The sequence below is a fragment of the Amia ocellicauda genome, chromosome 19 (assembly GCF_036373705.1).
Source record: "Amia ocellicauda isolate fAmiCal2 chromosome 19, fAmiCal2.hap1, whole genome shotgun sequence".
Classification (NCBI taxonomy): Eukaryota; Metazoa; Chordata; class Actinopteri; order Amiiformes; family Amiidae; genus Amia; species Amia ocellicauda.
In genome coordinates this window covers 22,961,995-22,973,240 of record NC_089868.1, presented here as the reverse complement: position 1 = coordinate 22,973,240, position 11,246 = coordinate 22,961,995, and the positions used below count along the sequence as shown (strand labels likewise).

Genomic DNA, 11,246 nt, shown 5'->3' with positions numbered 1-11,246 from the left:
TTATAAAGATTGTAAAGCTTTGAATAAGTTTAATGTCTTTTTAACAACTGTCATGTGCCACTGTGTTTGGCCTGAAGGTTCCCACAAAATGAACCCGAGGAGGCTGGAAGTAATTTCCGCTTGTGGCCGCATGAAGAAAAAGGCTGGGATTAAATCAAAACATTGACCCACCCGCTAATAGAAAACTTCAGAACTGAACTCAGTTGCAGCTTCATTTTTAGTTAGATAACCGCTATGATGTACAGGTTTGTAGATTTCTATTAATGGGTGGGTCAAAGTTTTTATTTAATCCGGCCCAAAGACCATTATTGTATTAACATGTACACCGATCAGCCATAACATTATGACCACCTGCCTAATATTGTGTAGATCCCCCTTTTGCCACCAAAACAGCCCTGACCCGTCGAGGCATGGACTCCTCTAGACCTCTGAAGGTGTGCTGTGGTATCTGGCACCAAGACGTTAGCAGCAGATCCTTGAAGTCCTGTAAGTTGCGAGGTGGGCCTCCATGGATCAGACTTGCTTGTCCAGCACATCCCACAGATGCTCGATTGGATTGAGATCTGGGGAATTTGGAGGCCAGTCAACACCTTGAACTCGTGATTCATCAGACCAGGCCACCTTCTGCCATTGCTCCGTGGTCCAGTTCTGATGCTCACGTGCCCATTGTAGGCGCTTTCGGCAGTGGACAGGGGTCAGCATGGGCACCCTGACTGGTCTGTGGCTACGCAGCCCCATACGCAACAAACTGCGATGCACTGTGTGTTCTGACACCTTTCTATCAGAACCAGCATTCACTTTTTCAGCAATTTGAGCTACAGTAGCTCGTCTGTTGGATCGGACCACTCGGGCCAGCCTTTGCTCCCCACGTGCATCAATGAGCCTTGGCCGCCCATGACCCTGTCACCGGTTCACCGCTTTTCCTTCCTTGGACCACTTTTGATAGGTACTGACCACTGCAGATCGGGAACACCCCACAAGAGCTGCAGTTCTGGAGATGCTCTGACCCAGTCGTCTAGCCATCACAATTTGGCCCTTGTCAAAGTCGCTCAGATCCTTACGCTTGCCCATTTTTCCTGCTTCTAACACATCAACTTTGAGGACAAAATGTTCACTTGCTGCCTAATATATCCCACCCACTGACAGGTGCCATGATAACGAGATTATCAGTGTTATTCACTTCACCTGTCAGTGGTCATAATGTTATGGCTGATCGGTGTATGTTACTTTGACACCAAGTTCATTTTCTTCTCATTGATTAACATCGATCGGCACTGAGGGGGAGGTGGATGTGCAAGGAATAGAAACTGATCTTTTTACAGAAGCCGATGTCCTTCCTCTGACAGGAACAGATGGGTAAGTGTGACATGGCAGTAAACGAACGAGGCCTCCTTGAAAAGCAGAGACATGATCTCACTTTGGTGTGAATTATTCCCCACTGCACCCTTCTGACAGGTAGCATTTCACAGAACATAAACCTTCCGCGGACTATGATAAAAAAATAATGGGAAGCTTGCTCACTTTTAATGTAGGCTGAAATACGATCGAAACCTTTCAGAAGAACCTTTTGCACTTGCAGCACAATATTATTAGATATATTTAATGTTGTACTGGCACATATTCCCTGACACGACACTTCTGCTACTCTGAGACCTTAACCTCTATTTATTCTGCACCCTGGAACATCGAGTGCAAGCACTTCAGTGATGTAAAGTTGGAGGAAAGCGTAATGCTATAAAGAGTGACAGACCTGTCCTTTACCAGGCAGTGTGGCCACGGAGTCTCTTTAAGCACTGACTAGATGATATAGCGATGTCAGGGTGCTCTAAAAATATAGATGCTCCCTCAGACAATTCACTTCAGTGTCGTCCTCCATCTTAAATCCTGTCAGTGTGTGTCATTAACAGGATGAAACATGACCATTGTGGGGCCTGAGCTATAGTCAGGGAGGGCAGTCTGTTCTCCCTCTTTTTAATATGTTCACACTTCTTTATTACGTGGAAAATAAACCTTTTCAATTCTAAAATGCTACCTGCAAGTAAAGGAAAGTTGGAAGACCATGAACATGACCGATATGTTCCTGAAAACTGTAAACTGAATATTCCTCATATATTCCTTTATATGTGGAGCAGTCTGAAGAACATAAGAACATAAGAAAGTGTCCAATCGAGAGGAGGCCATTCACCCCATCGTGCTCGTTTGGTGTCCATTAATAACTAAGTGATCCAAGGATCTTATCCAGTCTGTTTTTGAATGTTCCCAAATTGTCGCTTCAACCTCATCGCTGGGGAGTTTGTTCAGATTGTGACGCCTCTCTGTGTGAAGAAGTGTCTCATGTTGTCTGTCTTGAATGCCTTGAAGCCCAATTTCCATTTGTGTCCCCGGGTGCGTGTGTCCCTGCAGATCTGGAAAAGCTCCTCTGGTTTGATGTGGTCGATGCCCTTCATGATTTTGAAGACTTGGAACAAGTCCCCACATAGTCTCCTCTGTTCCAGGGTGAAAAGGTTCAGTCCCTCAGTCTCTCAGTAGGACATTCCCTTCAGACCTGGAATAAGTCTGGTTGCTCTCCTCTGAACTGCCTCTAGAGCAGCGATATCTTTCTTGAAGTGTGGAGCCCAGAACTGTCCACATAATCCAGATGAGCTCTAACTAGTGCATTGTACAGTCTGAACATCACTGCCCTTGTTCTCAATTCTACACTTTTGACAATATACCCTAGCATTGTGTTTGCCTTTTTTATTGCTTCCCCACATTGTTTGGATGGGGAAACTGATGAGTCCTTATAGACTCCTAGGTCTTTCTCATGTGTTACTTCTTCCAGGTCTGTTCATCTCATAGTATAATTATAGTGGACATTTTTGTTACCTGCGTGTATTACCTTGCACTTGTCCACATTGAATTTCATCTGCCAGGTGTCGGCCCACAACTGAATATTATCCACGTCCCTTTGAATAACCTGTGCTACCGATAATGTATATGCTGAGCCACCTATTTTAGTATCATCTGCAAATTTGACAAGTTTGCTAACTATCCCAGAGTCCAGATCATTAATATAGATTAGAAAAAGCAAAGGCCCTAGTACTGATCCCTGTGGAACTCCACTAACAACCTCACTCCAGTTAGAAGCAACTCCTCTAATCGACACCCTCTGTTTCCTATACATCAACCAGTTCATTATCCATCTACTTACATTACCCTGAATGACTACAGCTTTCAATTTGAGGATCAATCTTTGGTGTGGAACCTTATCAAAAGCTTTCTGAAAGTCTAAACTATCATATCATGGATTATATTTCCTCACCCTTTTTTTCTGGTAGGCAATTTGGTAGGCAATTTTCTGGTAGGCAATCACGTAAGGTATGGCACTGATAGAAGTCCAGGCACTGGTTTGAATCTGAGATTTGTTACAGCTGACTATAGACCCTGATTCCAGAAGGCCGCCGTTCAACTGGTGGATCACTGGACAATTGGTAGGCCACAGAGTCGTCAGAGAGAGCTGCATTAGTCCTCACTCAGACAAACCCGTCCGTGAGACCATGTTCTCTACAGCAGCAGACAGATTGAGGGCAGTAAATCCTGTGTGAAAGTTCATAAGTGATGTGCAAGCTTTTGAGAGCTTGGCAGGAGCCCAGTTAAGCAACACAAATAACAGGAAAAAGATACCAATGGCTCACTAAATAGTTTCAGATCTTTGCAGTGGATCACTCCTGAGATGTCATCATCATGTTATCATGCATTTCAAATGTAAAAAAAGAAAAATGGCATTCTATTAATTGTTCGGTTCACTCCTCGGGGGATCTCTGCTGATGCAGTTGCTTGTGTCCAGCTATCCAGAGTGATGACCCTGCCTTGAGGAATCTCAACAAATATTTTCTTAAAGGACATTTCTCTGCCTGCCGAAGACAAGGGGGGGAAACTGCAGATGTTTCCACGGTCTTTTTTGTCTTTAATTCAGATAAATGAGGATGCTTTATTAAGGCGAACAAAACTACCCTCAAACAGAAACAGTAATCCCTTTAAATAAGAAAATTAGAGGACAAAATCCCTTCATATATGGCACAGGAACAATCAGAATCCAAGATACTATTGGATACTATTATTTAATGAATTGAACTGTATTCATTATATGATATCCTGTTTATTTAGCATCACTGTATCTGTGTGCAGTATCCTATGATGCAGAACATCACAAAATATTAAATTCAAAGTAGTTTCTGCCTGCCAGTATCCCTTGTGGGAAAAAAATATGATGTTTTATGTCACTTAGAGTAAGAGTTGTCAAGTGCTGGAGTCCCTTTAGGGTATTGACTGATCATGGAGAAATGTAGGAAGAGATTGTTTATGATGCCACAGCTACCTGAATCCCATTAAACTCAAATGTCACTGTATTTATAAATGTGTATTACACAAAGTGTGATACCATAACCATCTGCAACCAAATGGGTCAAACTTTATCTCCCGTGTTCTTCTACACAGACTATGTTCCTATGAGATTTACTTCAGCACTCAATCAGATACAAATTATAGAAAAGCATCACCGAGCATTTAACACAACAATAACAATGTCCAATGAAGTCATGGATATTCAAGAATGATTATCATAGCACCTACAGACCATGTGACTTTGGGAAGGATTAAATAAAACCAAATTAAATCAACCGAGAAGCATGCGTCCCAGTAGGCGTGTGTCTCGAGCACACGTGGGGCTTGAAGCATCCAACTGTCATGTCTCTGGATAACACAGTCTCTGTTTACCACAAGGGACAGCCACAGAGATGCTTCCCACGGTTGGAGTGAAGCTGAAGTTCCTAGCATGTTGGGTGGACTAGACCAGTGTGATCTCGTCCTTGTTAGAAGGGACGAAGATCCATTGGGAGTTCTAGATCAACTTATTTAATAGACTCCACATAAAACTGAACTGATTTAATTTGGAAAACAGGGTGACCTTCAGCAGCAAGTCCTGTCAAAAGATGCAATCAAGGACGGGCAAAGGTGATGTTTACATCTCTCTGGAACACCATCTGCAGATACTGTCCTGATCGGCAGTGAGGGAATCATCTAAAAACACAGTCTGTTCTCATAACATCATCCCATCCCCCCTTATCAAAGGAGAACATATTTTACAGTTTGGGTTATTGGAAAAAATCCATCCGTGCATCCCAGTGTGGGCTGTTAAAAACATATGGCCTGTAAATACTGATAGCTGTCAAACACATGTTTTCATACATATTTACCTGGTTAATGAAGGAGAAATAGTGACATATGCAGGGGATTCATATATATTTCTCATTAATTCCATCAACCGGCACAATTGACATGCTTGGCGTAGGAATCGCTTCAACTTGAAAAAGGAAAGGCAGTGAAAGAAGACAAAAAAAAAAACAGTTCCATAGGGATTTATTAAGTTTGTTAGGTACTGCTTTTGAACATATGCACCATCATTAAGGCAAGCAATGAGCAGACTGCCATCTGGTGCTCAAGCAGTATATCTTCATTTTATCTACTCCACTGACATGCTTTCAATGTGGATTATTTGTCTCCCTGTCACTCAAGAGGTGTGGGTGTTTGTGTGCGTGTGTTTGAGTACATGGAGATTGAAAGAATAACAAGAAGGGGTAGAAAAACGAATACATAGGTCTTAGAGCAACCAAAGACTGTGACATCGGTGAAAGGGTGAATGTGTTAGCATGGTATTGATCAGAAAGATTGCAACTGCAAGAAGTACATATGAGAGAGAGACTAAAGCATAAATGAAATTAAAAAACGACCAAGGAGAAAACCACACAGAATATGGAAGAATAAGGTCATCATTTCGAAACAGAAATGTTCAGTGTCGTATTGAAGCTGGACCTGCAGGGGGCATGGTTTATTCCCTAATTGTTTCATGTCAACATCAGTTCTTGTCCAGTAATCGTGGGAAATCTGAAGAGCATGTCAGAAAAAGACACTTGCTTTGATCAGTTTCCTGTTGGCAAGTCAATTTTTTTGATTTTGTTTTGTTTTTTGGCCCAAGTGAATATGAATTTATATGAATTATTATCAAATTTTTATACTGAACAGTATGTGTACACAATTATAAAACGTGATTCAAAATTACTTGTAACAATAAACATAGAAGCCAAGTTTATTTATTCAGAGTGTGTGCATTTAAAGGCCAGATTCTGAATTATTTAAATAATGCATCTTGAAGCAATTGGCATTGATCTGGTTATTATACTCCCTTGCACATCACTAACCAGGCGGATGTATGCAAACTGATCTATGGAACTGTCTTCAATTGATGTATATCTTGGTAGATTTGTCATCTAAAAAATGCTGCAAAGAAGACTCAGTTTGGCCTGTAATCCTGGTTTGCATCTGGTGTCTGATTGTATGCTCTGCAGTGGCAAGAATTGAATTTCAGGGTTTTGTAGTTTTATAGTAATGTTGATTATCTCACAAACCCTTTGCGTAGAGGTCGATCTCTGCTACAATCGATTGCCAGTGGAGAAACGCTTGTCCCCAAATTAATAATAGCCCTTTGTCTGAACAAAATACATGCCTTTTACAACTGAGTATAAAATATACCATCATGTGTTTATTTGGTTGCAGTGCCGTTTACTTAATGACCTCTACCATAAAATAAATAGATCCTAGAAGATCATAAAGTATTAAGAAACAGTATAAAGGGAAATCTTCTGCATCTGTAAAATATAAAACTCTACTTTACAGTCTAATACATACTGTATGTTTTGACACCCCAAATGATGTCTTCACATTCTGATATCAAGTCACACATACACTTCCACCTTTCACTGTCATGTGTTTATTTTTTACCTTGACCTCAAATACAGTAGAACGTACCTACGTAAGAAAAGCAGCCAATGTGTTTGTTTACAAGGCACACAAGTCCGAATGCGACAGTGCATTGAAAAAACAGAAATAAAACATGTATCCAGACCGTCTATGAAGGGCTTACATTCGTCAATTACTTATGCTGATGCTCTACATTCATTCTTTCTTTTAATAAATATATAACACAGTTGACCTTCTCCACCCCCGAATAGGTAATAAAATTATGCTTCAGAATAATTCAGCCTCATTTCGCACCGTGCTGTGTGGGATTCATTCACAGTTTGGTCTGAGCGACATGCGATGACTCAGCTGATCGACACCACGGCAGGAGAGAGACTGGGTTTAGCTGCTAATTACAGTATCCATGGACACAATCTCATTCCGTGTTGTTTTCTATTAAAATGTCTTTAGGGTGCCAAGATTTTCCCAAGTAGCTTTCTTCCTTCATTTGCCTCCCATTGAATGGCTTTAAATGTGTCGAGGACCTGCTGCTCTCTCTGTCTTTCCTTGCGTTACTGTAGAGGATGTGGAGAGTTTTTAAAAGAAAGTTATAATTCAAAGCTGGTGGAGACTGTTCTTACTCACCCAGCTCTGATGTCATTCCCAGCTTCAGGTGTCAAATGGTAGCGCAGCCTTGTCAGTTCACGATTGAATGCTTGAACAAACATGAATGACTAACGCTCTCATCCTCGGTACTGTATGCACACAGCCATCAATTAATTTGGTCAATTCACCTTCTTTTTTTCCTTCTTAATTGTCACTCATCACCACCTCAGTAGAGATTTTCAGCATTTGGATGAGTGAAAATAATAAGATCTCAAAGCTTTGGCTCTTTTGTTTGGCATTTCATCAATTCAAGTATTTAATGAAACAATACCCATTGTCCATATTGAGATGTAATCGAAGCAAAGAGATGATCTGAGATTATGATCTGATTTAATAGAGACAAGCAAAAATGTGGTACAGAGATTCTTACACTGACAGCTGAACTGTTTTTTAACGACGTCACTGAATTACAAGATTACAAATAGATAGATAAATAGAATACAGATGTTTTGCATGTCTGTAAAACATGCTAGTGCAACACCTGTATCATATGTAGCATGTCCAACATGACCTGTATATTTTAGTTTTCAATTATGAGAGGAAGAAAATACATTTACTTAGTTTTGTATGAATATCTTACAATGTGTGTCGACATAAAATACGTATCTCTATTATAATAAAATGATTGGAGATAGTATGTGTGAAAACATTAAAACCAAGGGGGCTGATATTATGGTTTATTTGTGTACCATACAAACATTTTATTTTTCCAGTGATCCAGCAAATACTTCTCCAACACTCAGATATCTGGTGAGCATATTCATGTAAACCATGGAATAAAACATTGCCATATTTTTCTCAATTGTGCAATAAATAGACTGTATCAATTGACTTTAAACATTTACAAATAAATAAGGATAATCGTTTCTTGCAATGTGTCACATTTAAATAAATAAATACATCAATAAATAAATACACAAGAGTACAAAGAATACAAAAAAAATCAGTAGTAACAGCTTTCAAAATGGTGTTTCTTGTGTCAAATATTGAAATAAAACACTTCTCCAGTTGCGTTACGGAGCGTCCCAACATTCAAAATCGTTCTTTCACCCTTCTGTGTCCCAAACAGCTTAGTTCTCGGACTGAGTCTTTACTATTATCAGGTGGAAAAGCTTTCGGTAGATTCGTATGTACCTAACTTATTCCCTCCTTTGCCCAAGGCAGTATTGGACTTCCTGTACTGACTGACGCGTTGCAGTATGGACTGGGCTTCCCTATGCCTCGCCACCTTGTTTCTGAACCGCAGGCCAATGCGGGGGGGGTCTCATGTGTGCAACTTCGTGTTGCTGGGCTTGGTGGTCAAGTCTTGGTAGAGGGACGATCTCAGAAAACGTTGATAAGAGTCCTTCTCCATGAGCGTGTAGATCTTATTCTGCGCCAGGTCGAAGGACGCGAGCGTGGGATGCTCAAGGTTGTCCTTTGTGATCTGTCTGGTCTCATGGTCAATGTTCACCTGGGAAAGAGAAGAAAGGAAGATTGAATACAATGCCAGGGTTTTCTCCGGACGGATTTGCGCAAAAAACTGTCAAAGTTCATTGGTATTAATATGACATTGTAATTACCTCTCTTGGGGCGTCGCTTTTAATGTATTCTTCGTATATTTTCTTTGCCTTTGCCTCCAGTTTGGCTGTTGATTTTGTATTCCTGTAATCCTCACAGGCCAGATAGAAAGCGATGTTCTCTTCGCTGAATTCGGATACCAGGAAAGCTCTGAAGGCACATAAACCATCTGTTCAGGAGAGAAAACCAATATGCTTTTAATGTTTGGCTGATCATACAGATAAAAACCTTTCAATTTAAACCCAATCACCAAACATGCATTATCTTGTTTAATCACTTCTTCTAAAATGCACGCTTCATTTTATTATTAAATAAATGTTGTGTGTGATTTGTGGCTTTCCAGAAAGATGGTTTTAACTCGGCCAACACAAATATTTAAACTAAAAACTGGGACTGGAATCACACAGCACAAGAAATACTCTGTCATTAGGATGTCCTCTTTGAACTCCCAAAACCTCTTGTTCTTGCGTAGTAGGCTTTTGGTGTTTTTTTTTCCCAACATAAAAAGATTGTCTACGTCAAAAGTAGGCAAGCTTTTCACATATCCTTCTGAGAGACCAAACTCGAAATAATAACTACAAAACTGAGCCAAGTGTTTGAAACTTGGATGAAAATATAGGATGGTGAAAAACCGAAACTGTACTTACGTTTGCTTTCAAGGAGTTTTTCAAACGACTCTTTCCATTTCAGAGCCTCTTCTTGCGTAGGCCTGAGGGTAAAGAATTGAACAGAAACATCCCATGAGTCTCTACAGCAGGTTTTCAACAGATTGGATTAAATATCTAGCATTTTACAGTTGTCGACTATTTACTTTCTAGTTTATGTAATTAAGCATCTTAACTGGTGTTTCTGAATGTGAAAGACAGATTAAATATTTACAGCTGCATTTATTTCCTCAGTATCATTCCAAATATGTTTTAATTATGATTTATTCACATTTTAAATACTCTGTGAGCAAACAGAAGGCTTCTTGCAGCAGTTAGCACCTCACCTGAGCTTGTCGGCTTTGTTTGAGCTTCCGTGATGGCTGAATTCTGTCTTTTGCAGAAAAATACCCAGGCGTGCCTTGAATTCCTTGGCCCTGAAGTAAAAAAAGACAAATCCGGAGTTATTTTATATTCACACTTACAAGAACATATGCACACATATGTATATATACTTAAAAGGGACCATAACACATCAGGCATACTGTACTGTATCCTGTTCTCTTTACATAACCATTGCCAATCACTATATACATATATTTTTTGTGGGATTCAGTTTTAAATATAGCCAAAGTAACCTGCATTAAACATCTTCCTGTATGTGTGTAACCACCCTGTATAAACAGACTGTACTATAGCAGCACTATAGCATATTGTCAGCCTTCTTCATGATAAAAAAACCCACAATCATCCCACAAAGATCCCATGCCTCCCAGGTAATCCAGCAGATGTTTCGCACATCTGTGTGAAGGACACAAGTGCTTACCTCTCAAGGCAGGTGGACGGCAGGGATGCAAGCCCTTTGCACATTGTGAAGGCGAGAGAGAGAGCAGTTAATCCTCAGATGCTCAGGGGTTAGTGTGCAGTCGCAGGTCTGTGCTGTGTGGAGCCGGGTAGGATGGTCTTATATGGGCTGGCAGCTTTGACATCAGCAGCGCAGCCGGCCAATCAAAGACAGTGTGGGGGAGTGGACGGGGGGGACAGCTCAACCCATTGCTCATGAGCTATTGGGGCATTGTTGAGGCCTTTATTTCCAGTCAGACAGCATTCGAATGATATAAATATACACGTGTATATTGTAGAACTGAAGTGGTTAGGAATAAACTGATTTACACTTTACTTTTTACTCTTACATGCAAAGTGGAACAGCATATATAGGAGGAGCAATTTGATAACTATGATTTATTTGGTACTGAAATGTGGATTGTTTGTTATTTAATGAATTAAGTCATGTCTAATTTCTGAATACCAGCTTTAGGATAAAAGTCACCATTTGCTGTCCATTAGTGGGTTAGACAAATAGAACATGTAAAAACATTTTACTTCATTTTAACTAACATTTTATGTAACACAAATCATAATAATAATCATACCACAATTAATTCTATTACTTCTACTACTACACATAAAATGTCTTCTGCATCGTAAGTCACAAATGATTTATAATGAATAATACCGTGTTTAGAAGTGTCAGGTTTCATTATTCTTTACCTTTTCGTATGTTTATATCCCTTATTACAAGTTATACAACTTATTAAGAGT

The 11,246-nt window shown here is 40.0% G+C and overlaps 1 protein-coding gene across 1 annotated transcript; it reads right to left on the bottom strand.

Moving 5' to 3' along the window:
- Positions 1 to 8,102: 8,102 nt before the first annotated feature.
- On the bottom strand, positions 8,103 to 10,582 carry LOC136714705 (regulator of G-protein signaling 16). The gene is made up of 5 exons (XM_066692306.1): positions 10,471 to 10,582; positions 9,992 to 10,081; positions 9,648 to 9,709; positions 9,003 to 9,169; positions 8,103 to 8,893 (listed from the first exon to the last, which is right to left on the bottom strand). The coding sequence occupies exons 1-5, from the start codon at positions 10,512 to 10,514 to the stop codon at positions 8,705 to 8,707; spliced, it is 552 nt and encodes a 183-aa protein (XP_066548403.1). The 5' UTR covers positions 10,515 to 10,582; the 3' UTR covers positions 8,103 to 8,704.
- Positions 10,583 to 11,246: the final 664 nt, after the last annotated feature.

Coding starts and splice junctions, on each gene's coding strand:
- LOC136714705 (XM_066692306.1), bottom strand. CDS start 10,514: ATGTGCAAAGGGCTTGCATCCCTGCCGTCCACCTGCCTTGAGAG. Junction 10,082..10,470: donor CCGTCCACCTGCCTTGAGAG/GTAAGCACTTGT, acceptor TTTTTACTTCAG/GGCCAAGGAATTCAAGGCAC. Junction 9,710..9,991: donor AACAAAGCCGACAAGCTCAG/GTGAGGTGCTAA, acceptor CTTTACCCTCAG/GCCTACGCAAGAAGAGGCTC.